Source organism: Sorex fumeus, unplaced genomic scaffold, assembly GCF_029834395.1.
Source record: "Sorex fumeus unplaced genomic scaffold, SorFum_2.1 ptg000122l, whole genome shotgun sequence".
Classification (NCBI taxonomy): Eukaryota; Metazoa; Chordata; class Mammalia; order Eulipotyphla; family Soricidae; genus Sorex; species Sorex fumeus.
The window spans coordinates 12,842,926-12,869,289 of record NW_026606179.1 but is presented as its reverse complement, the minus strand read 5'-3'; the positions used below and the strand labels follow the sequence as shown (position 1 = coordinate 12,869,289).

General features: G+C 57.1%; 1 protein-coding gene across 1 annotated transcript; it reads right to left on the bottom strand.

The window, feature by feature from the left end:
- Positions 1-48: 48 nt before the first annotated feature.
- Positions 49-23,667, bottom strand: SLC8A2 (solute carrier family 8 member A2). Its single transcript, XM_056136322.1, has 10 exons — positions 23,658-23,667; positions 20,003-20,693; positions 15,926-16,590; positions 13,269-13,691; positions 7,550-7,653; positions 7,340-7,357; positions 4,968-5,092; positions 4,586-4,685; positions 1,885-2,163; positions 49-451 (listed from the first exon to the last, which is right to left on the bottom strand). The coding sequence occupies exons 2-10, from the start codon at positions 20,675-20,677 to the stop codon at positions 75-77; spliced, it is 2,766 nt and encodes a 921-aa protein (XP_055992297.1). The 5' UTR covers positions 20,678-20,693; positions 23,658-23,667; the 3' UTR covers positions 49-74.
- Positions 23,668-26,364: the final 2,697 nt, after the last annotated feature.

Here is a 26,364-nt window from a genome sequence, read left to right as displayed (position 1 = left end):
AAGAGAGGGCAGAGGACAGGGATGCGGGCAGGAGGCCAGGTGTGAGGCCCAGTCCATGGCGAGGAGGGGGCGCCCTAGAAGCCGCGGATGTGGCAGTAGGCCTCCAGGCTGGCGAAGAGGATGTAGAGAAACCAGAGGCCCAGGAAGAGTGCCGTGGTGGCCAGCTTGGGCCCACGCGGGCCACCCAGCTCGCCGCCGATGTGTGGCCGGCGCCGGTACAGCAGCACCGCGATGCCCACAAAGGCGAAGACGGTGAAGAGCGTGACCGAGAAGGCCAGGGTTCCGGTGCGCACCTGGAAGGGCTGGCCCTGCACTGCCCAGTACACGGCGGCCACCGACCAGGCCACACCCAGGCCCAGGAACACGTTCACTGCGTTGGAACCCGTCACGTTGCCGATGGACGCGTCCGCGCACTGGTCCTGCAGCGCAGCCACCTTGCTGGCGAACGTGTCTGCAGAGACAAGACACAGGGGGCGGGAGGAGAGGGGGCACGGGTGTCAGGGCTCTGAGGGGGGTGCCGCCACACCACACCCGCCTACCTGCCCGGACCTGACAGATGTGGGGGAGGACTGGACTACCCAGCAGTGGCTGGTTGAGGGTCCACTGGGCCACTGGACCACCACCGCTTTCCCGTGCTCAGTAGTGACCCTTGGCAGTACTCCGGAACCATAAGGTGCTGGGGATAGAACTGGGTCAGCCATTTGTAAGGAAAGCATCTTGAACTATGGGGCCCGAGCGACAGTAGGGGAGGGCGTTTGCCTTTCATGCAGCTGTTATGGGTTTGAATCCTGACATCCCATATAATCCCCTGAGTACCACCTGGAGTCATTCCTGAGTGTGGAGCTGGGAGTACTCCCTGAGCATCTCCGAGTGTGTCCCAAAAAGCAAAACAAACAAACAAACAAACAAAACCTTCCCCCAAATCCAAAAACAGCCACCCTGTGTTATATCTTTGACCCTTGACTCTCCAGTACCCCTGCAACCCCACTTAATGTCCATAATGACCCCCACCCCGGCATTTCTCAGGGACCCATCCTACGGGCTTAACTAGACTACACTGGCTGACTATGATTATGATTTTTTTTCTTTTTGGGTCACACCCAACGATGCACAGGGGTTACTCCTGGCTCTGCACTCAGGAATCACCCCTGGTGGTGCTCAGGGGACCATATGGGATGCTGGGAATCGAACCCAGGTTGGCTGCATGCAAGGCAAATGCCCTACCCACTGTGTTATTGTTCCAGCCCCTGAATATGATGTTTTTGCTGTTTGCTTTGGGGTCACACCCATGATGCTCAGGGGTTACTCCTGGCTCTGCACTCAGGAATCACTCCTGGTGGAGCTTAGGGGATACTATGGGATGCCAGGGATCAAACCAGCTCAGTCATGTGTAAGGCAAGTGTCCTACCTGCTCTACCATCACCCTGGCCTCTGATGATACTATTATTAGGCTTATGGGAGGTGCTTAGGGTTGAGTCCTGGCTCTGCACTCTGGCATCTCTCCTGGTGGGGCTCAGGAAGGCAAAATGTGTTGCGGGAATTGAACCTGGTTTGGCTATGTGTAAGGCAAAGGCCATGCCTGCTGTATTAGATCTCCAACCCTTCACTATGTTATGTATGTGTCTGTCTGTGTGTGTGTTTCACACCAAGGCAGTCTTCAGGAATGATTCCTGGCTTTGCAATCAATGGTGCTCAGGGTGCCCTATGGGATGCCAGGGATCGAAACTGGGGTAGTCGTGTGCAAGGTGAGTGCCCAGCGCCCTCCTTGCTGTGCTATGGCTCCACCCCCTTACTGCCCCCACTGGGTGTCTTCCTTCCCTCAGTACATCTACCTGTCTTCTCCAAGCCGCTCCCCTCCCCAGCCCGACCTCCCAGGGAATTTACCAGGGATAGAGGTGCCCAGAGCCACGAAGACCACAGCATTGACAGAGTCCTTGAGACCCACAGTGCAGCCAAAGTGGGATGCGAGGTCCCCGATGAGGGCTGTGAGCAGGCCTATGACCAGGATGCAGACGCCGAAGCAGGCCCAGCCGTGGCAGTATTCCGTGGGGGGCACACAGGCGAACAGAACCTTCCAGAACACCGTCAGGAAGTGCATGACGTAGTCAAAGCAGGATGGCAGCCGCTCCTCCCGGGTCCCGTCCTCCTCCTCCTCCTCGTCCCCTGTGGGTACAAGACCCAGCTGGGGCTCGCTGGCCAGCAGCACCCCCATTCCCTTCACTTCTAGATGACCCATCCCATGCAAGCACCTGTCTTCCCAAAAGCCCTGGCAACTCAGAGTGTGGCCAGTCCCCACTGGAAATGTTCACCTTTGGGGCTAGAGAGCCCGATGGATTAGGACACATATGCTTTGCGTGCAGAGGGTCCTGGCTGGTCCTGGAACCACATGGTCCCTCAAACAGCCACTGCTGGGGCTGGAGAGATAGCACAGTGGGCAGGGCGTTTGCCTTGCATGCAGCTGACCTGGGTTCGATTCCCAGCATCCCATATGGTCCCCCGAGCACTGTCAGAAGTAATTTCTGAGTGTATGAGCTAGGAGTAACCCCTGTGCAATGCCAGGGGTGACCCAAAAAGGAAAAAAAAACAGCCACTGCTGGGAGCAACTGTTGGGCAGTGAGCCAGAGTAGCCCCTGAGCACTGCGGGGTATGACCCCCAAAGAGCATATCTCGGAGGTATCTCATATGGTCCCCCAAGCAGGAGTAACAAAACATCCTGGAGGATGGGGGGGGGGGGGAAGCAGTACAAAATAAATATGATGGAGCGATAGTATAGTGGGAAGGGTGTTTGCCTTGTGTATTCCCAACCTGGGTTCAATGCCTGGCATCCCATATGGTCCCTCCAGCACTACTAGGAGTGATCCCTGAGCGCAGAGCCAGGGATCTAAGCATTACCGGCTGTGACCCAAAAGCCAATGAATAAATAAATTGAAGATGCCTGCTTTTCCAGAATCCTTTGCAGCTGGGGCGAGCTATAGATTGCTAACATTAGTCTCTGTCTCCAAATCCCTCGAGGTGATTAGTTTCTGTCCCTGAGATAAAAATATTCACTTTCGAGGGCAGGAGAGATAATAGTGCAGTGGGTAAGATGCCTGCCTTGTACACGGCTGACCTGAGTCTGATCCACATCAACCCTTATGGTCCCCTGAGCTCAGGCATGAGTCCTGAGCACCAACGGGTATGGCTCTTACAAAACCAAAATAAAAATTTAAAATACAAAAAAGAGAAAGGGGTAACAGGTGCTACACTGGTGCTTGGAAGGCAAACTCATATGTGAAACCAGGTGTGGTCTGGCCCCTGCCTCCCGCCACCTCCTTCCAAGCCTCCTGTCTTCTCCCTCCCCTGGCTTCCTCCTCTGGGACTGCCACTGAGAAGCCTCTTCTTGCAGGAAGCCCTCCCTGACTTCCAGCCTGGGTGAGTCTCCATGCCTGGTTTCTCGAAGCCTGTCCTGGGCTCTCTTTCCTGTTCACTCTTGGGGAACAGCAATACCTCCCCCAAGGGACTGTGACTTTGGTCAAGATCTCACCTCTGTCCTTACCAGTGTCTTTCATGGGGCCACTGTGGAGTAAAAGACGCAGAGCAGATGCCATCTCAGATGGAAATGCCACCTCATCTCTAGTCTGCTTCACACTGGCTGTCCTCTCCCAGAGCTTCGCCCTCCCACCCCCATTCTGGTGGACCCCATCTTGCTTTCCAACCACACCCCCCGCAGAGTGTCAGAGATTGATGGCGAGGATGTGTTAGGAACAAAAGTGCCACCTTGGCCCTTTCTGGATACCTCTGATACTTCTTTTTTTTTTTTTTTTTTTTTGCTTTTTGGGTCACACCTGGCGATGCACAGGGGTTACTCCTGGCTCTGCACTCAGGAGTTACTCCTGGCGGTGCTCAGGGGACCATATGGGATGCTGGGAATAGAATCCGGGTCCGCCGCATGAAAGGCAAACACCCTACCCGCTGTGCTATCTCTCCAGCCCACCTCTGATACTTCTGGCCAGATGTGCCTTGGCTCTGAGCCTCAGTTTCCCCCAGCTGCATGCTTAACAGACTCCTGGTTGTCATTGCATTTCAGGCCACAGGGGGGCAGCATTGACCTGTTCGAGGCCCACAGGGGTGGAAGAGGCTCAGGTGGGGAGGGCTGGGTGTCCTGGTGACAGTCTCCATGGCAACAGAGGAGCCAGCTCTGTGCTATTATTCCACCAGTCCCCACTGTCCAACCTCACCCCAGGAGAGCACCGAGATCCTCTGTCCTTTTCTGCCCTCTGTTCCCATCCCCACCCCATCCACCTGCCCCCTCCCGCAGCCCCTCTCAAATTTCTGGTGTTCACATCTAAACCCGCCGCTTCCTCACTGTCTGAACATCTCTCTCTCCCGAGCGCCCGTCCCCTCTCCCCTGACTGCACCCACATGTCTCTGTCTCATTCTGTTTCTCTGCCCCGCTTTCCCTTTCCTTTCACCGTCCTCTCCCTCTCCGCCTCTGTCCTGCCAGGCGCGACTCTCCCTTTGCCGGGTACCCCTCTGGGTCCCCCTGGGTCTCTCTGCATCTATTGCTGTCCCCTGACCGCCCAACCCCTCTTCCCTCCCCACTTACCTGCGCTCACCGTAATCGCTTCTAAAAACTGCTCCCGCCAGGAATGGGTCCCAATCACCAACGCCAGGTTGGTTTTCTTGATGAGCTTGTCTACCGTGTTCTGGGGACAAGAGGAAAGTGGGGACACCATTGCCTGTGACCAGGGAAGATCTGAACAGGTGGGAAGGTTGCACCTCCAGACCCAGATCCATTAGGTGGGAAAGGGGGGCATAGGCTTGCTTTGAGAGTGGATGGGGTGCTATCCGTGGTGCTGAAGGCCCCAGCACCGAGCAACCCCCAACCCCAGGACTCTCCTGATCCCCCTGCTTCTGGACTCTCTCCCTCAAGGAAACTGTTCAGCTAAGATGCCCCTGAAAGCTGGGGCTCCAGAACAAAAAGACACCTTGAAATCGTACGACTCCTCGATGATGACCTCTAGACGGCTGTTCTCCCCCAGGACAGGTTTGCCCATCTCGGCGATCCGTCGGGCCTCCTCCTCCTCAGCTGTCAGCTTCCGGTCTCCATCCACTGCAGCATGAGGGAAGTGTGTCGGAACTCGAGGGAAGCGAATTAGAGTGCCCAGTCCCTAGTAACTGCTTCCAGACATGGAACCTGGAGGCAGCCTCCTGTGGAGAAGCACCCATGCCCACCATCTCCCCTAATCTGAGCACTGTCTTCCTCAACCTGAGCTCTGCCCCCATCCTGCCCCCAGACTCTGGCCCCTGGACTGAAGCCCTTCATAATCTCATTGTGTCCCAGTGTATCCTAGGACCGTTATATGTTCTCACCTCATAGGAAAGCTGGGAGAGTGTTTTGTTGTTGTTGTTGGTTTGGGGTCACACCCAGTGGTGCTCAGGGATGACTCCTGCCTCTGTACCCAGGGATCACTCCTGGCTTGGCTCAGGGGACTACATAGGTGCTGGGAATCGAATCTGGTTCAGCTGCATGCAAGGCAAATGCCCTCCCTGCTGTACTATCCCTCTGATCCCAGATAGTAAAGTTTTAAGAGTTGTTTTTGGGGGTGGGTGGGAAGAGACACCCATAGGTGCTTGGGGGCTACTCTTCACTCTGTTCTCAGGCGCGACCCCTATTTTTGCTTGGGGAACCCTGTGCAATTCATGGGAATCTGAACTAGCAACAGAGGCTGCAGGGTAAGTGCTGAATCCCTGAACTATATCTCTGGTACTCAAACAAATGAACAACAAACTAAACTGATGAAAAGTGTTCAGAGAAGTCCTTGAACCCTGGGGAAAGCATCCAAGCATGGTCGTCCTCATGCCTGAGTGGAGGGGGCTGGAGGGGGCTTCTCGCTCTACGCTAGGGCTCTGGAAATATCAATGAGGGCATCTGAGGTGGTCGAGAAGATGGTGACCCTCAACTCTGGAATAATTCTTGGGTCTGGATCCACCAACATATGCTTTGAGCCTTTTTATTTCCCTAAAGTGAGTCAACACACACGCCCCATGTTCCCCCCCTTCACTAACCAGGAAAAGTCCTTGGAAAACTTCCCCATCATGAAATTCACTATGTTTGATTTAGCGGTCTTCTTGCAGCACCTTCTCCTACTTATCCTGACTAAGACAATCCTTATTCTGGGGCTGGAGTGATAGAACTGCAGGGAGGGTACTTGCCTTCCATGCAGTTGACCCAGATTCAACCTCCAGCACCCCATAGGGTCCTCCAAGCCTGCCCAGGGTTACCTGAGTACTGCTGGGTGTGGCCTCCAAAAAAAACAAAATCCATAGTGTGACTTGAATCCTAAGCACCCTCATTCCAGTCCTGGTCTGAACCCCCAAACCATTCCATCACTCTCTCCAAGCCCCTGAGCCCTGCGCCCACCCTCACCCCAATATTAGACCCCAACCCTGACTAAACCACAGTCCCTCAAACTCACCTCAAGCTCTAACCTCAGTCTTGGTGTTCAAATCTCATCTCAAATACTGAGAAACACATTGACCTCAATTCAGCCCTAATCCTGATCCTCAACCCCACCTACCCCAGTCCAGCCCAAATCTGATTCCCATTAACCTCATCACAGACCTCTAACTTTTGTTCTGGGCCACACTCAGTGGTGCTCAGGGCTGACTCTTGGCTCTGTGCTCAGGGGTCACTCCTGGTCAGGCTCGGGGACCAGATATGTTGCTGGGAATCAGCTGGGGGTGACTGTATGCAAGATAAGCACCTCAATTCTATCTTTCCAGTCCCAGCCCCTGAATTGATCTACAACTTTAAGCTCTAAGTCTCTAACTGTAACCCCAAACTGAACTGGCTATAACCCTGACATGAACTCTGGCCCTTACCAGTCCCTGCTCTGCCTTCCTCTCACCACCAATCCAGCCTGGAAGGGTACCTGGGATCTGATCCCCTAATCGCCCCACCCCCATTTTTTTTAAATTTCTAGGTCACACCCTGGTAGGACGTGGGAACCATCTAGGGTGTCAGGGATCAAATCGGGTTGGCTGTGTACAAAACAAGTTCCCCACTGGTACTGGAGCGATAGCACAGCAGGTAGGGCGCTTGCCTTGCACGCGACTGACTGAGGTTCGATTCCCAGCATCCCATACGGTCCCCTGAGTACAGCCAGGAGTAATTCCTGAGTGCAGAGCCAGGAGTAACCCCTGTGCATCGCCGGATATGACCCCAAAAGCAAAAACAAAAACAAAAAACAAGTTCCCCATTCACTGTACTATATCTCTGGTTCCTCAGATCCATCCTATTGAGTATTGAGTACCACCCCACCAACATCTGAGCCTGGAGGTAGCTACCACCACTCACCTTGGTTGAGGAGCAGGGCTAGAAGGGCAGAGAGAGTGAGAGAGAGAGAGAGAGAGAGAGAGAGAGAGAGAGAGAGAGAGAGAGAGAGAGAGAAGAGTCGGTTTATTTTCCTGCATTGTTCACTTGTTCATTTACATAAGTCTGAAGGAAGGACTCCAGGGGTCTCCTCTGCTTCCACCCCCACCACTCACTTTTCCCATCACACCTCACCTGAAATCCCTCGCTTAAGCCACTGTGGCTGACCCAGCTCGATGAAGAAATTATCTTTCTTCTCATACTCCTCATCATCAACTATCTTCACCTGCAGAGTTTTCCTGTGGCGGGAGGGAGGGGGAGCCTGGCATGAGGGCCCTTAGGGGAGCCAGTCGCGAGCTGCCTACAGCGCCCCCTTCCAGCCCCGCCGTGTAACATCCCACGACCCCCCAGAACTCCCTCAGGAGAGGCACGACCCACATCCCAAACAAGCCCCCACTGCCCCGCAGAGGAAGCTGAGGGTGAAGAGGAGTGATGTGACTCAGGGATGATGGGGGGGAGTTGATTTCACCCCTCCCTGCCTCCCTGCGCCCCCCATCATCTCCCACGCCCAGGCCTGCCTCACAAACCAGGCTTCAGCTACTGCACCCACACACCCTCCTCTCTACCACCACCAAAGGGATCCCCATGAGACATGGCTGAGACAGAACCTTCTCTGCTCCCAAATTCCCCAGAACTGGTCCACAAGACACCTCCCACCCCTGCCCGTCGCCCTCATTTTCTCACAGCCCCCTTCCTCCATCCCCCTCTTCCCCATCTACTCTGCCCCTGCCATTCCCTGATCACACCAGGCCCACTCCTGCTTCAGGGCCTTTGCACTGGCTGCCCCCACCACCACCACCACCAAGAACACTCTTCCTAGCTCACTCCAGTACTTTGCCCCTAGCTGACCCTGATTCATTGAGGCTGGCTCCATCTTTGGGGGAGACTGGGGGACATGCAGTGCTGGGGATGAACCCCAGGGCCTTGCAGCTATGTGCTGAGCTATATCACCTTTTTAATTTTTTCCCTGTGTTTGGGTCACACCCAGCAATGCTCAGGGGTTGCTCCTGGTTCTGTACTCAGGAATTACTCCTGGCAGTGCTTGGGGAACCATATAGGACACCGGGTATCAAACCCGGGTCGGCCGCGTGCAAGGCAAACGCCCTACATGCTGTGCTATCACTCGGGCCCCTGAGCTACCATTTTTATTATGGGAATCCCCGGAGAGAAAGTGCAGAGGGAAAGGTGCTGCAGATGCACCTGGACGACCCCAGTTCAACCCCTCACACCACAAATGACCCCAAAACATTGCCAGGAGTGATCCCTGAGCACAGAGCCAGGAGCAGCTCCTTACACTCTGGGGTGTGGCTCAACACCCCCCAGTACGGAAATCCATCCTGCCCTACATCAGTCGAGCAACTGTGCTAACTAGGATCTTTCAGCTACCAGTGCCGAGAACCCTCCCCGGCTTCCTGCTCTGGGTCAGGACCCCACCGGGGCTGTGCACCAGGGCTAAGTGATTTTCCCAGCCACTCTGCTGCCATGGTAACGGCGGGGGGCCGGTTGGAGGGGCCGAACACCGGAACCCTCCCTGCTGCCCGCACAGGCCCTGGAGCCTGGAGGCGCGCTGGGCTCTCCACCAGCAGCATTTTCAGCTGTAGCAGGCACTGGCCGCAGCGCCCAGAAACACAAACCCGCAGCCCACACTCAGCAGACACGGGAAGCACCACCAGGCATGGCGCCCGCGCCCACATGCCATAGCACCCGCCGCTCCCTGCTGCAGCAGACAACTGGAGGGGGAGGGGGGCGGCCGGCAGCCCGCTGGCCCCTCACCCAGGGCTGCAGCGCTTCTGCCCGACGCCAGCCCACCCAGCCGCCTTTCCCCGGCAAGGAGTCTTGCTCTCTTCAGACGTCTGTTTCACAGCCGCCCACGTTAGGTTGTTCCCTTCAGCCTGGGGTGGCCTCTCTGCTCTCCTTACCCCCAGCCCAGTGGCTTCGCTTCTCTGACTCCGACTGTCTGGGGCTGGACCCTACCCGCCTGTCTTCCCACCCTGTCCTCGCCCTCTCTCAAGTGTCCATCAAATGAAATAACCCAGGTGCTGGAGCGACAGTACAGTGGGTAGGGCGTTTGCCTTGCATAGGACCGACCTGGATTCGATTTCCAGCATCCCATATGGTCCCCTGAGCACTGCCAGGAGTAATTCCTGAGTGCAAAGCTAGGAGTATCCCCTGTACATTGCTGGGTGTGACCCAAAAAGCAGGAAAAAAAAAGAAACAACCCAGAGGGACCCCATGGACGGCTCCAAGAGCTAGAGCACAGGCTTTGCACACAGGGGATCCGGTTGGATCCCTAGCACCGTATGGTCCCCTCAGCATCACCCCATGCGATCCCTAGCACTGAGCGGGGAGTAGCCCCCAAGCACCAGCGATGTGCCCCAAATAAAAAAACTCCCCTTGAAGAAAAAATATGGGCCCGAGAAATAGGACAATGAAGAGGGCATTTGCCTTGAACATGGCTGACCCAGGTTCGATCAGGGTCCCGAGTATCACCAGGAGTGACCCCTGACTGCAGAGCCAGGAGTAAGCCCTCAGGGGACCAGGAGAAGTACAGGGGTTAAGGTGGTTGCCTGGCACACATCCAAGCTGGGTTTGATCCTGGCACCACATGGTTCCTCGTGAATCACACTGGGTGCAACTCCAGAGCCACTGCCAGGGTAGACCAGGGGTCCCTGGTGCTGAAGAACTGGACCTGCATGAAGCCTCAGGACCTGCAGAAGGTCACCCGCCTGGTAGGCCAAGGATCTTCCCTGCTGATATGAGGCCATGGGGACCAAAATGAACAGTCATATAGAAAGTGTGGATCATTCTCCAAGCAGCTGAGTCTGAACATAGAAGCCAGGCCGCCCCACCCCACCCCAAGACACTCTGCTCTTCTTCCCTCAGCACCCTGGGCGTGGGTGTTTCTATCTTCCCTGGGTGGGTAAAGTAGCAACCCACCCGTAGATCTGTCCAGGGTTCTGAAACTAGGAGGCTAGGGGGGGCTGGAGGGAGACTCAGACAGTATCCCTCCCCCCACACACACCCTGACATGGGCAGCCCCAGCCCACCCTCACTGTCTTCCAGGCACTGGGCACTGGTGCCCTCACGGGCCCGGGAGGAAGAGCTACCTCAAGGACCCCAGGGCAGACGGCACCAGGGGACACCCAAAGGTCCAGCCTAGACCACTGGGTCTTCTGGTCTCAGACCCAGCCCCTTTGTCCCCACCATCACTTGCTGTCCCAATCTCCCTTCATCTGGAGTGGGGGAATGTCTCCTTCCTTGAGTCTCAGAGTGAATGATGAACCCCTGTGTCTCTACACCCTCACCCTTTACCCTCCTCTGCCTCAGTTTCCCACTTCCTCTTTTAGTTCCTTTTTTGTTTTAGAGCCACACCCAAGTGGTACTCAGGGCTTACTTCTGACTCTGTGCTCAGGGATCACTCCTGGCATTGCTCAGGGGACCATATGGGATGCTGGGAATTGAACCCAGGCAAGCCACATGCCAGGCTATCCCCTTACCCAATGCACTATCTTCCAGGCCCTGCCTGTCATCGAGCCTTCCCTCCCTTCTTCCTTTTCTCTCTTCGTTTTCTCCTTCCTTTTCTCTCTTCCATTCCTACATTCTTTTCTTTTCCTTTTTTTGGGGGGCCACACCCACTGGGGCTTAAGATTTGGTTCCATGCTCAGGTGTCAATCTCAGCGGGCTTGGGGGACCCTATGTGGTGCCAGGGATCCAACCCAGGTGCAAGGTAGGTGCCTAAACCCCTGTCCTCCCTCCCTCTCTCTCTCTCTCCCTCTCTCTCTCCCTCCTCCCCGCACCTCACTCTCTCCCCACCTCTAGATGGCTCCCCACCATCTGTGTTGATCCTGCTGGGGTCGCCCCTCCATCCAGGCTGCACCTCTAATTATCACCTGTCTGTCAGAGGAGTGGATGTGTTTCCCTAAACGCTAATTAGCCTCTTGGTTTTTTTGTTTCCTGAAGCCACAGCTGGAAAACCGGGCGGGGGCGGGGGCCACAGGGTGTCTCGAGTTGGGGAAGCCCGGGGAGAGGAAGTGTGGTGGTGGTGGTGGTGTGTGTGTATGTGTGTGCAAGAAGGAGGGAAGTGGGTTAGACTACAGAAAGAACAAGCAGAAGAACCTCGCATTCTCATTGACCCCTGCCTCTGAGGCATGCGAGATGCCTGTGTTGGGCCCCTGAAAAGGAAAAGGAGGGGGACTATATAACCGAGGATGTGAGCCAGGTGGTGGTGGCGGAGGGTTTGAAATTTAGAAGTGGGGTGCGGCGAGGGAGGATGGCGCGAGGGAGGGGCGCAGGATCGAGCGCTCGCAGAGAGGAAAGCCGGGGCGCATGGGGAGACGCTGGCCCGAGGCTGCGGCAGGCGGGGGCGCTGCACGGCGGGAGCACCGTGGGCGGCGGGAGGAGGGAGACAGACGGGGCTGCGGGGGCGGCGGGAGCAGGCGGAGCGGGGGCGCCGCCTTCTGCGGCCTTGGCAGGCGGCTGGGGGCAGTGAGGCTGCAGGCGCGCTCCGTGCCAGGGGCGGGGGCTGGGTGGGGTGGGCCAGGCAGGTGCGCGAGGGGGTGGCCTGGCGTCTGTGGCCGGGAGCAGCGCTGACTCCACACTTCCTGGACCGGGGGGGGGGGGGGGCGGTTATTTCTCTGCCAGTGTGTTTGTGTTGGTTGTGTCTGAGTTTAAAGGTGTATCTGTGGAAATCCAGCTCAGCGGACCCCACCCCGCCAGTTACCCCAGTGCCCCGCCTCACAGGTCTGGTCCCAGCAAACTCTTTGCTAAAGTCTCGCCCACGTTCCCCATTCTTGGCCTATTCCCCCCCCCGCCCCCATTTCCCCTGCAACCCAGGTCAGGACCCTTCCCCACCCCCGTGCAGCTTCCCCTGTCACGCCCCATCTTATAAGGTTCCTCCCGCGGACCTCGTTTCCTGGCCTCCTCACCCACATTGCGGTAGACGCTGCCCTTCTGCATCCCTCCGTCTCCACAGACGCCCTCGCATCTTCACTGCAGCCCTGCAGGCCACAGATCATCTTTCAAGGAAGCCCTCCAATCTCGTGTCTCTCTCCTCTCCCCTCTCTCCTCATCTGGCCCTTCTTTCTGGGACCCCCACCCTTTCCCCAAGTAAGCACTGCTCGCATTACCACCACACCCGGCGGCACTCAGGGCTGACTCCTGATCTATGCTCAGGGATCACTTCTGGCGGGCTCAGGGACCGCATGTGGTGCGGGGGCGTGGTGGGGTGGGGAGGTTGGGCACCGAACCTGGGTTGTCCGGATGCAAAGCAAGAACCTTACCCGCTGTATTACCGCTCCTGCCCCTCCTGGCTGGTCTCTGAACCAGGTTCCCTCTCTCCAATTCTCTCCATTTCTCAGGCAGGTGCGATACCACCCAGCCCCGCACCCGGTAGACAAGAACTGCCCCCTCCACCCCCGACTTCAGGACCAAGCACTTGGGACCTCGCCCAAAACACTGGCCCCCAACCACGAAGGCTCCGCCCAGTTTCCAGACCCCGCCCACAACACCAGGCCCCAACCACAGAGCCCGCCCACAACACCTGGTCCCACCACGGAGGCTCCGCCCAGTTTCCAAGACCCATGACTCTGGGCCCCACCTCACCCCGTTTCTGAGACTGCCACCCAGTTCTGCCCACAGCGCCGACCCCAACCAACAAAGCCTCGCCCAGTCCCCAGACCACGCCTACCACACCACAACAGGTGCCAATGGGACCATGCCCCCAAACCTCGCCCAGGACGCAGGACCCCGCCCACCAGGTCAGGGCACGCCTTCCACGCCCCGCCCCCGTTCACGCCCCGCCCATCTCCCAACCACACCCTCCAGGTATCCCTTCTTCCGCTGCGCGTGATCTCACATGGTCTCGTCGTCACCGAACTCGAGCTCTCCGCACGCGTCCTCGTAGTGAACGCCGCCGCCGCGCGCTGTGCCATCCACCGTGCGGTAGGGCAGGCGCACGGTGCCGCGCGCGCCTGAGCTGCGCACGACGCGCACGTCCACGGTGCCCATGCACTCGCTCACGTGCAGCAGGCGGTCCTGGAAGGAGAAGATGCCCGCGTGGTCGTCGTCCAGGATGGTGACGGTGGCCAGCAGTGGCGCCACCAGCCGGCCCTTGGGCCGCCCGCCGCCGTCGGGCTCGAACATGCCCTGTGCGTCGCCCACGCGCAGGTTCAGCAGCCGCACGAAGAAGTGCTCGTCCTCCTCGAAGATGTCATCGTCGATGATGCCAATGCGCAGCTCCTTCTGGGTCTCACCGGGCTTGAACACCAGCGTCCCTTCGCTGCAACCGAGGGAGAAGGGTGAAGAGGCTATGGGATGGGGGCGTCCCCGAGGGCTTCCAGGAAGAGGGGCATTATCACAGGAGAACGCACAACTTTGAGGGTAGCGAGGTATTAAATACCTCTAAACATGCATCAACCGGGACTTCCAGTGAGAAATGAGGTACAAGCACAACAGGACAGTTGGCCTCTCTCACTGGAGGGAACCACGGGGGCTGGGGTGCGGGGGGAGGGGCTGGAAAAGGTTTTCACAGTCCAGAACCAAGAACTAGAATGTTCAACCAAAGCCACCCTTCTCAACCTTCACATGTGCATTAACCCTCTGTGGGGGGGGGGGTATCTTATTAAAATAAGAAGCTGGAGAGATAGTACAAAGGATAAGGCATTTTGCCTTGTATGCTGCTGATTCTGTTCTATCCTGGCACCACATATGGTCTCCTGAGTACCACCAGGGGTCACCTCAGAGCCACAAATGAGCAAGGCTGGATGAGGTCCCATTCCCAGCCCCACCCATGGTTAGCCACCTGAAAAATGGGCCAGATGAGGACAAACAAATTACTTTTCTTTTTTGTTGTTTTTTTTTTTTTGGTTTTGGGACCACACCCAGAGATGCTCATAGGTTACTCCTGGCTCTGCACACGGAAATTACTCAGCAGTACTTGTGGGACCACATGGGATGCTGGGGATCAAATTTGGGTCATCTGTGTGAAAGGCAAACACCCCACCCACTGTACTATTATTCTGCCCTGAAAGTTACTTTTCTTTATGTTCTCCCAACCCCCTAAGAAAGCAACTGAGACCCAGCAGGTGGGAATTGTTGCATCCTGAGGAGAGTCACAGGTCTGCTCAGTGAAGGGTCAGGTATGTATGCAGGGGACATGAGGTTTGAGGAAGCAGAAGGTGGTTTGCTTCATAGTGAAACCAGAGGCCTGAGGATGCTGTGGACAGTGTCACTTCTCTTATCCTGCTTAACTTTGCCACATAGCACTTAACCATCGCTTGCTGCTCTATGTTTAACAGTTTATTGCTTCATGGCAACTTGAGGATAGGGACCATGGCGTTCCTGTTCACCCCTAGACAACAGGCATTCAGTAGGGGTTCAGAATCCATTTTTACTTAATACAAGTATGCATTGCTTAAAGACATATATATGCTCTGAGAAATCCAGCAGTTGGTGCTTTTGTTGTATGAACAACACAGAGCATGACAGTCTTGCAGCCAACTACACAACTAGGCTAGATGGTGCAGTCTGTTGGGATCAGTGTCCTATAGACATTCCAATAATGGTCAAAATGTAAGTGATGCATGACTGAAGTGGGGTGCATAGTGTGTGTGGGTGTGGATACTTATTCTGCCTAGTTAATAGTACACAGTTTCTGGAGCTGTAATCAGGAGAATGGTGTGGCATCCTGCACCAGAACTCACAAGAAGGTGAGGAACATGTGGGCAGTGGAAGTTGGCACTTGTCTTAATTGTCACTTGGTGTCAAATGTCAATAATTGTGACTGATATGAAATGAGCTTAAACAGAAGGATGGATGAATGAGTGAATGGGTTGATGGATGCATCGGTGGATGGAAAGGACGATGATGGACAAATGGATGATAGATAATGGATAGATGAGTAGATGGATGAATGGGTGGATAGATGAATAGATGGATGGGTAGATGGATGGATTAATGGGTGGGTGGGTGGGTGGGTGGATGGTGGGTGAATGAATAGATGGATGTTGGGTGGGTGAATGGATGGATGGGTGAATGGGGCGATGGGTCAGTGGGTAGACAGATGGGTGGATGGACGGATGGGTGGGTGAATGAATGGATGGTTAGGTGGGTAGCTGGGTGGGTGAGTGGATGAATAGGTGGTGAATAGATGGATGGTTGGGTGGGTAGGTGATGGATGGGTAGATAGATGGGTGGATGAATGGTTGGCTGTGTGGATGGATGGTAGGTGAGGTGAGTGGATGGATGGATGGGTGGGTAAGTAGATGAACCAATGGATGGATGGGTAGATGATGGCTAGACAAATGGATGGACAAATGGATGTGTGGAAGGATGGATGGATGGATGGATGCATAAATGGATGAATGAGTGAATTTTGACTGAATAGGTTGGCCCAGAGTACGGTAAGAGGACCCATATGTATCCAGGAGACTGGTGAGCTCTGGGTGGCAGAGTATAGGAGCTGTAAAGAGCCTGCAGACAGTGGCGCTGGATGAGGAGCGCTAGGACACCCACCTGTACTCATAGTCTGAGCCAGCCTTGGCCGACCCGTCCTCAGTGCGGTAGTCCACGTAGAAGGTGCTGTTGCCCTCGCCGCCGTGGCAGGCCACAGACAACAGCACAGAGCCACAGTTCTCCAGGCAGTGGTAGAGGCTGGGCTCGAAGAAGATGTGGCTGGCGCCGTCGTCTTCGTCTTCACCCGCGTCGTCGGAGGGGCTGGCCCGGCGCGAGGCGTCGGCCGCGTGGCGGCGCAGCACGTTGCCTGCGCCCGTCATGAGGCGCGTGGCCTGGATGCGGTAGAAGGCGCGACTCTTTTGCTGGTGCAGCAGGGCATAGTAGTTGGCGATGCCCACCAGCTGCTCCAGGTCCTTGTCGGGGTGCTTCTGCTTGAGGTCCTTGAGGATCTGGATGACCTCGCGGCGGCTGGCGTCCAGCTCGCGGGCCTCGGCGGGGGTCGGGCCCAGGGCCCCGACTTCTCCCGGCACTTCGGCGCCCACGAACGTGCCGTCCAGCTCAATGCTCTTGGGCGGGTCCCCCTCTGCGCCGATGATGATGCCGCTGCGCGGGTCGGTGCGGTAGCGCTTGTACACGTATTTGTAGAAGAGCAGCCGCTTGTCGGCCATCCAGGCGAACACCACGCACACCGGGAAGAAGACGAGCGTCAGCAGCGCCTCCCACACCTGCGGGGTGGCCGCGCCGTCAGGACCGCCGCGCCGCCAGGGGGCGCGCCAGCCCGTCCCGGCCCCGCTCGCCTTGCCCGGCTCCCCGGCTCCCCGGGACGCGCCCGCAGGCCCGCCCCACTCTCCGTCTGTCCGTCGGTGTCTAGGTCTCCTGCCCCTGCATCTCTCTCGCCTCTCTCTCCCTCTGTCTCTCTCGGTGACAGTTGGTTGTTTTTGTTTTTGTTTTTGGTCTTTCCGCCTTCTCTGCTCTCCTCCTTGCTGCCTCAGTCTCCGTGGGTTGTTTTTTGGGGGGGTTTTGAGTCACACCTGGCGGTACTTAGTCCCACTCCAGAGCACTGCAGGGTATAGCCCAGAGGCTAAAAAGAAACGGCTCTGCATTCAGGGATCACTTCTGATGAGGCTCAGGGGACTGACCACTGGGATGGTAGGGATTGAACCTGGGTCAGCCGCAAGTGCTTTAACGTCTGTACTATTTCTCTAGTCCCTCTCCTTTCTTTTTTTCTTCTAGCTTTGCGGTCACACCCGGCAATGCTAAGGAATTACTCCTGGGTGCCGGGGATCGAAACCGAGTTGGCTGTGTGCAAGGCAAGAGCCCTATCCACTCTACTGTCTCTGCAGCCCCAACTTCTTATTTCTCTGGCGAGTCCCCATCTCTCTCCTCTGTGGATTTTTCACTGCTCTCTGCCTCCGATCCTTTCTCCTGGTCTCCTTGTTCAGTCCTTCCACCCACCCACTTTTGTCATGTTGCCCAAGTCCCAGAAACGCAGGCACCTTCAAACAGCACCCAGCAAACATCCATCCTGCAGGCCCAGGGCAGAGACTTGTGCTCCCACCCTCTTTCCCCCCACCTATCCCCCAAACCTGGGATGTCTACTTTGTCCACTTCTAACTCCCGTCCCACCACCTTCAGTGGGTACAGCCCAGCCCATCTCTCTTTCCTCAGACTTCCCAAGGTGTTCTGGCCTTGGGAACAAAATGATGAATTTTTTTTTTTTGCTTTTTGGGTCACACCCGGCGATGCACAGGGGTTACTCCTGGCTCTGCACTCAGGAATTACCCCTGGCGGTTCTCAGGGGACCATATGGGATGCTGGGAATCAAACCCAGTCAGCCACATGCAAAGCAAACGCCCTCCCCTCTGTGCTATTGCTTCAGCCCCAAGATGGTGAATCTTTTTTTTTTTTTTTTTGCTTTTTGGGTCACACCTGGCGATGCTCAGGGGTTACTCCTGGCTTTGCACTCAGTAATCACTCCTGGAGGTACTCGGGGGACCATATGGGATGCTGGGAATTGAACCTGGGTCGGCTGCATGCAAGGCAAATGCCTTACCTGCTGTGCTATTGCTCCAGCCCCAAAACGGTGACTCTTAAAAAAAAAAAAGTACAAGTTTGAAAACTGGAGATGTGACTTGTGAGTCAGTGGTAGAGCACAGAAAGGAGGGTTAGACTCATCCTAATGAATGTCTGTGTCCCAGACTACCTCTCTGGTCAGTCTTGATTCTAAAGCAGAATCCCTGGCCCCACTTTTTGCCCATAAAATAGGGGCTGTGAAAAAAAGTAGGGGCTGTGACTCAAATGGGCAGGAGCACAGGTTTAGCACAAGGGAGCCTCAAGCTGGACTTCTGGCACTGCATGATTCCTGAGCACCCTAGGAGGCACTCCAGAGCACTGCAGGGTATAGCCCAGTGGCTAAAAAGAAAAAGGAGATTCTCAAGAATGAGTGTCAGAGCTGAAGTATCAAACATTGTTGGTTCCCTACTCAGAGGAAATTCACAAGACCGGAAATGAGCATGATCACTCCTAGTGCAAATTCTACAGAGTAGAGGACCCCGTCTGCTGGATGCACACTGTCTCCAATACCTGACAGTGTACCTGGAAAAGAGTCATGTTAAGGGGCTGGAGTGCAGCAGATAGGATGCTAACCCTGCACCAGGCCTATCTGAGTTTGATCTCTGGCACCCTATATGGGCCCCCAAGCCCACCAAAAGTGATTCCTGAATTCAGAGCCAGGGGCAAGCCCTGAACATTGCCGGCTATGCCTCCAACCCCGGCCCAAGAAATAAATCATTGACTGAGAATTTGTTCACCTTTGATTGTCAATCCTTCCTGGAGAGAAACTGTCATTGGTAAAATCTGACAGGTACAACTCCATCATACACGTGTAAATAAATCTTGGGCAGCTTCAAACAAATTACACATGCTAGTGAATGAATTAGGCCAGGCCCACAAGTAAATTATGCCAGTGGAGGCAGCAGTCCAGAGCTGTGGGAAAGAAGTTTGGCAAAGGTTTTCCAGACAGCCTTTGGAAGACACTGGGCGGATGAGAGGTCACGGGAGCTGGAAGTGTGGGGATACAGGATCTGGCTGCCGCTCTAGATTTTCCCACTGTTGCAAACAGTGTGACCAAGCTGTCTTTTCAGGTCGCTTGTCTCGGGCAGGGGGGCGACATGCCTCTAAGCTACTCTGAAGTTGCAGAAATTACCCTCCCCTCAGAAATCAGTTATGAATCAGGGAGGAGGTGTGCGAGCAATTCACAGCCACAGTATGGAGATGTGGACACAGCTGGCTCTCAGCCAGATCAGGGAGGAGAAATTAGGCAAATGGCACCGAGTCCCCCAATCCAATTAGCACTGTCGGAAAACAGGCGGGATTGGGCAAGTGTGGCGTGAATTATTCAAATGGGGAGATCTCACCGCAGAGGCGGGACTAAATTATGCAGAAGGCAGGGAGGGGAGATGGAGGAGGGGCCTGGGGCCATCCCGACACCAGACTCGAGTGGGCGCCACCGCAGCACGCACTCATTCCTCAGGTGACAGGGACTCCGGGCGTTCCAGGACACCCTTTCTGGATGAATAGATACAATAAAATCCCACCCCTCCCCGGGCAGGGGAGAATTTTCCAGGGCTAGCAGCACCATTAGACATGGCTGAGGCACTCTTCAGTTCTCTAGCATGGCTCCCTAGGCCTGCCAGATCTGCACCTCCACCAGGCAGCCCTCCAACCTGGGGGCGGACCTCTCTGAGGCTGCACGAATCGCCAGGCAGCCCTCCAACCTGGGGGCGGGCCTCTCTGAGGCCGCACGAATCGCCAGGCAGCCCTCCAACCTGGGGGCGGGCCTCTCTGAGGCCGCACGAATCGCCAGGCAGCCCTCCAACCTGGGGGCGGGCCTCTCTGAGGCCGCACGAATCGCCAGGCAGCCCTCCAACCTGGGGGCGGGCCTCTCTGAGGCTGCACGAATCGCCAGGCAGCCTTCCAACCTGGGGGCGGGCCTCTCTGAGGCTGCACGAATCGCCAGGCAGCCCTCCAATTTGGGGGCGGGTCTCTCTGCAGCAGCATGAATCCATACTCCCAACCCCTAGGTGCCAACCCCCCTCTGGATTTGGCCGCGGAAATTTGCACCCAGTCCTTGCTCACCTGGACCACCCCTGGGGAGAAGACGGCGAGGATGAGATAAAGCCACACGTAGGCAAAGATGCTCCAGGAGGCCGTGACGAAGAAGACACGCAGGTGCTTGATCTTGCGGCTCTCCCCGGCTGGGATGACATAGATGCACACGGCGATGACCACGAACATATTGAAAGCAGCGCTGCCCACGATGGTGCCGGGGCCCAGCTCGCCCGCCTGGAAGTTGTGTCCACAGACCTCGATGACCGATAAGAGGATCTCGGGCGCTGAGGAGCCCAGGGCCATTAGCGTGAGGTTGGACACCGTCTCGTTCCAGATGCGCACCGTGCCCACGCTCGTCTCCCCGTTGGCCTTGGTGATGGTGATCTCCTTCTCCTTAGACGTGATGACCTCGATGGACGCCATGAAGCGGTCGGCAATGATGGACACCCCCAGGAACATATAGACCATAGCCACAAAGTAGACCACGGCCCGTGCAGCCTTGTCGCCCAGTGAGGGGTCATCCGGCTCCCACACGGGAAGCAGGACTCCCGGTTGACAGCGGTTGGAGCCCTGGCACCCTTCCGTGCTGGTGTCGCTCTCATTGGTTGGGAGCGGTGGCATGGAGGGGGTTGGGGTGGCTGCCCCCCAGCACAGGGGAGTCCCCAGGAGCAGCACGAACCCCACCAAGGCCAGGGGCGCCATGGAGGGTGGTGGGGGCCTGCGGAGGGGGGGAGGAAACCTGCATGAGGGAAGGGACATGGGGAGACTCAGAGAGACAGACACAGGGGCAGGTGTGGCACTCCCAGGAAGGAAAATGGAACTCAACACTTTCAAGATTCCCTACACCCCACCCCACCTACTCGGCAGTTCGGCTTTGCAAGGTTGTGATGGGGAGAAGCAGCTCGAGCATCTCAGCAGGAGGATACTCTCCCCACCCAACAGACCCTGCTGTGGCTGCAGAAGCAGATGATGGCAGCAATGACCAGTGGAATACTATACAGCACTAAAGTTTCCAGTTGCATAGAAAACCAGGGTCAAGGCATCAAGACGGACAGGGAGTGGGTGAGGTGCAATGGATCAAGGAGCCTGTCCACTGGGTGGTTGTACTGGTTCCCCTGCCCCACCTGGGGGCTGCCTGCAGAGGGGTCTCACGCCCATCTGCAGAGGGTATTGTGGGGTGAGCTCTGCTGGGCATGTGTTCCATGTGTGCGTGTTGGGCGGGGAGTCAGCCCTCTCCTGCCACTGCTGGGCCTGGGTCTGAGGGGTATTTCTGTCCTGCCCAAGTGCCTCTCATCAGGAATTTGGATTCTTTCAACCCGACTCAGAACCCCCCCGGCCCCCTCCCTGAGGCCTCCCCCACATTCTCTCCCGGCTGTTCCCCCAACAATCCACGCCTTCCAGCATCCACTGGGAGCATCCCTGGCCCGAACCATCAGATTCAGACTCACCCCACCCTCTTTGGGGAGTCCCTGCCCACATTTCACAGTGGATGGGGGACCCGGGACCTCCCCGTTGCACAGAACCTGAAGTCTATAAAAAGGATAAAAAGGGAAGGAGCCGAGCTAAAGGCATATGCAGCACCCAGCCCACCCCGCCCCCAGCCCACTTTCCTGGACCACAGCAGGGTTCCTCCTGTAACTTCCATTTCCCTGGAGCAGGAGCTGTGTGTGAGTGGGGGGGGGGGGCAGTCTTACCCGGGGTCTCCCCTCCCACACACCCGCAGAGTCACAGCCTGAGTGTTGGGTGCTGGTTCATGAGGGGAGGGAGGCAGCATTTTGGCAGAACTTTCCTGAGAAGTGTGTGAGTCTGTGTATGTGTATACCTATCTGTAGGCATATATGTGTGCATACATGTATACGTGTGTATGTAGAGGGCAATGGAGAGGGGTGATTCTTAAAGGGCCACTGCACAATTAGTCCCTTCAGGGCCACTAATGAGAGTCTAATTAGAAGCCCCCTAATTAGCAATGGTTTAGGCATAATTACGAACCCACCAGGATGCCAGCCTGCTCTCTCCACCCTCCCATCTCCCCTGCATTCTGGGGGTGTCTGGGTCACTAGTGGCTGTCTCCCTCCCTCCCTCCCTCCCTCCCTTTGGAGGTCGCCTGTCCAGTTCAGCCACCTGTCCCCAACCAGGGAGATGGGAGGTGGAGGGTGCAGGGGCTGGAGCCAATGCCTGGCAGTTCTTGGGAGAAATTTGGGTCTCAGCTTCAGAGGCGGACCAGGAGGAGGGTCGGGGAGAGGAATCGCCGGGTAAATATTTGTTCCTGGAACACTCGGAGTTCCTTTTTTTCTTCCACAGAGTTCTGAGCCCTGTCACTGCGGACAGCTGGCTCCATCCGCGCTCCCGCCGGCCCACTGCTGCTGCCGGGGGCCCGGAAACCTAATCTGCTTCACAGCCCAGGCTAGAGCGACCTGGTGGAGGCGGTGCTGCCTCCCCACCCAGCCTGCAGGGGGCTCGCTGGGCAGGGCTGAGAAACCCCCTTTTCAGGTTGTTGGTCTGGGGGACAGGGAGCAAGTACAAGACTGAGGGGGAGCCTGATGTCATGTTAGGTGGCCCCCCCTCCTGGTGCACATGAGAGGTGCTGCTTGCACTCTGGGGACAGGTGGGGAGAGACTGACTTCCTGCCTGGCCTTCCCCAGCACAGCACTCTGGCCCTGGACACGCACACATGCGCTCAGGCACATGCGCGCGCGCACACACAAACACACACACGCACACACACGCGCACACACACACACACACACACACACAACACACACCTCAATGGGGAAACTGATCAACCAGGAAGGGGAAGGGCCTGGCTCCAGTGGACAGAAACAGAGATGGCAACTCCAGCGCGGGCATGCTCCATCCCATCTGGGAGGCCGTGTGGGTATTGGGGACCCCACCCCACATAGGCTCCAGGGGCCCTAACTCCCCTTGTCACTCTCACCAGCTTCTGGGGGTGCTCCAGGAAGAAAGGGATCCCCAGAAGGTCCTCCCAGGTCAATGGAGAAGCTTGGGGCTCTGCGCCCTACCCCAGAGAGGTCCAGGCTGGCCATGCAGGGACCAGGCAGGGCTGCACCCCAGAAGAGCCAGAATGAATGACTCAAAGGAACAGGAGGGCTGGGAGGGAGTGCCTGGCAGGTGCGGTCAGAGCTCAGTGGAGAGGTCAGCCCGGAGCATGGGGAGGGGGCAGAGCAGGGGAAAGGAGTTTGGGGGAGTTCAATGTGGGGGGGGGCAGGTCTCCCTGCCAGGGGCGGGGACAAAGGTGTGTAGGAGGAGAGTTAAGTGGCAGCTTCAGGGAAAGGCAGAGGAAAGGGACCAAATCTCCGAGACAGGGAACGAAAGCCACCCCTGGGGGCAGCCCCAGGAACATGAACCCCCTGAGGAGGTGTTGGAGGAGGGCAGAGAAGGCCCCCAGAAACCTCCAGGGAGAGTCAGCACAGAGACCCCCAGACAGGAAGCCTGACCAGATCCCCAGACAGGAAGGCGGGGGTGGAGAGAGGGGAGGGGGCAGCCCCCTTTCCCATGCCCTCGCCCCCAAACGGGAGAGCAGCGGAGGATGCTGGCAGCTGGTGGTGCCCCCATGGGAGGGACCTAACCCCCACCGCCCATACCCCAACTCAGGGGGAGCAGGGGTGCCCGGTCCTGGCCCCGGACCGTCACAGCTCACCTGGGGAAATTGGGGGGCTCTTACCTGCAGCTGCAGCCTGAAGCCGGTAAGGGCTGGCAGTGGTGGGCGACTCCGCCCGACAGAGAGAGAGAGAGAGAGAGAGAGAGAGAGAGAGAGAGAGAGAGAGAAACCAGAGACTGAGAGGGAGAGTCGGAGAAGAGGGGAGGGAGAGGGAGGAGAGGAGGAGGGGGGAGGGCACAGGGGAGGGGGAGTTGGGGAGAGGAGGGGCTGGAGGGCGCCGGGGAGGAGGAGGAGGAGGAGTCGGGAAAGGGGGAGAGGAGGAGGCGGAGCGAGGGGAGCGGCGGGGCGGGGAGCAGCAGGGGAGGGGCCTGGACCAGGAGGGACAGCGGAGGTGGGGAGGGGGGAGGTCGTCAGAGCTCCCCCCACACCGCTTCAGCACCACCGGCGCAGGACAGCGGCTGCACGCGTGTGCGGTGTGCACGCGTGTTTGGGGGGGCTGGGGGTTCCGGGGCTCCAACAGAGGCACCCTCTGCACACATGGGCAAGCACGTGCGTCGCTCTGGCACCCCCGCCCCCCGCCGCCAGGGCGCTGGTCCCTATAAGGGCCAAAAGACACAAAAACAGCCACAAATAGTCACAGGCTCAGACAGGCACTGTGTGTGTGTGTGTGTGTGTGTGTGTGTGTGTGTGTGCGCGCGCGCGCGCGCGCATGTGTGCGCCCTGGAAAGTGTGGGAATCAGAGCCAAACCCCTAGTTGGTGACTGCAGCCCTCAGCTCAGAAAACCAGCCAGAAACAACCACAGAAGCGCCCATTAATAATAATAACAAGGGCTGCATTCACACTGCCACTGCCCAGGGCCAGGCACGGGGAAGCTTTTTCATCAGCTGCTGACACATGTTGCCACAGTTCACTCCCCTCACCAACCTGTCACCCTCTCATTATACAGATGGGGAGACTGAGGCCCGGGCTGCAGGATGGCTATGGGCTCTGCCCTCAAAGGGAGCCGGTGGGGGTCCAGTAGGCGTCTGGAAGCACACTGACTGCCCCCCTCCCAAATGCACCTGGGGCACCAGCTCCCACAGACCAGAAGGCTCCCCTCCATCAGGCATCTGGGGGCGGCCCCAGGGTCAGGAGGGAGAGTGCTGGCCTTCTGTCATTGGAAGTGGAAGTCCCTCTTCAGGTAGAGCTCCCAGTGGGAAGGCAGATGGAGGTGCGGGGGCAGGACCAGGTCGCCCACCCTGCTCCCCCAGGAAGCCAGTCACAGCCTCCCGCCAGCCTGGATCCGGTTCAGGAATTGACTCCTCACCCCTCCTGACCTGGATTCTATTCCTGGCCGCCCTGGGGGAGGGGAGGCCTGTCGTCATCCCCAACTGCCTCCAGAAGTGGCTCAGAGATAGGGCTGACTCCTCCCCCTGCTGGCCACTGGGCCACGGGCCACTAGTGGGCAATCCCGAGAGCCACGGGAGGGTGGCCCCAGCCTCACCTCCAACCCCAGGGCTTTCGGACTCTGGCTGACCTCTGTCCTCTCCAGTGCAGTTCCTCCAGCAAATCCAGCCGGGGGCTGGACCCAGTTAGTTATTTCCTGTTCTCATAGGCCACTTTGGAGAGGAGCCAACCCCAGCATCCCACACACAGCTGACTCTGACCTGTCTGTCTCTGGCCTCTAGGCCACAACCCCGTGTCCCCAGCCAGGCCTTTCCTTCAGTGCTTTCTTCTGGTCCTCCTTATAGGTCCTTTATTTTATTTTTTTTCCTTTTTAGGTCACACCCGGTGTTGCAGAGGGGTTACTCCTGACTCATGCACTCAGGAAATACTCCTGGCGGTGCTCGGGGGACCATATGGGATGCTGGGAATCAAACCCGGGTTGGTCGCATGCAAGGCAAACATTCTACCCGCTTGTGCTATTGCTCCAGCCCCTAGGTCCTTTATTTATTTTTTTGCTTTTTTGGGGTCACACCTGGCGATGCACAGGGGTTACTCCTGGCTCTGTACTCAGGAGTTACTCCTGGGAGTGCTCAGGGGACTATATGGGATGCTGGGAATCGAATCCGGGTCGGTTGCGTGCAAGGCAAACATCCTACCCGCTGTGTTATCTCTCCAGCTCCTATTTTTGACTCTGGGCCACACCCAGCAGTGCTCAGAGTTCAATCGTGGCAGGGTTCAGGGGAGCAGATGGGATGCCCAGGGAGCAGACCTGAACCACCATGTGCAAGGCAGACTCCCTCTCCTCTATACTATCTCTCTGACCCTTAGCGCAGGTCTATTTTTGTTTGGTTGTTTGGGGGCTACACAATGGTGCTGGGGAGTTGGGGGGAGTGTCCCTTGCAAGGATGCTTAGGGTACTGTCTCTGTGGTACTGGGTGTGGTGCTGGGGCCTCCTGCCTGCAACGCATGTGCTCAGCCTAGTGGCCCTGTTCGCTGGGCCTAACTTTAGTCCTCTTTCACATTCTAGACTTTTCTACAGAGACACAGCTTTCTCTGCTTCTCTGCTAACTTCCTTTTCCTTTCTATGGGAGGGAGATGGAGGGTGGGTGGGCCATACTGGTGGTACTCAGGGATTCCTCCTGGCAATGCTCCTATGGAATCAGGACAGGGTGTGGGTTTCCTCAAGACCGTACACTGAGCTTCAACCCCTTTGGGGTTCTGGGTTTACCCTTAGATTTTCCCTCTCTGGCCCCTCTCCCACCTGTTCTGGATGCACACAGCAAAAATATCACCCACCCCCAAAGCTTGCGGGACAAAGAGGGGACAGAGAGCTGAGTTAGTTCT

Coding starts and splice junctions, on each gene's coding strand:
- SLC8A2 (XM_056136322.1), bottom strand. CDS start 20,677: ATGGCGCCCCTGGCCTTGGTGGGGTTCGTGCTGCTCCTGGGGACTCCC. Junction 16,591..20,002: donor TCTCCCCAGGGGTGGTCCAG/GTGAGCAAGGAC, acceptor GCCACCCCGCAG/GTGTGGGAGGCGCTGCTGAC. Junction 452..1,884: donor TCTGGGCACCTCTATCCCTG/GTAAATTCCCTG, acceptor TTGTCTCTGCAG/ACACGTTCGCCAGCAAGGTG.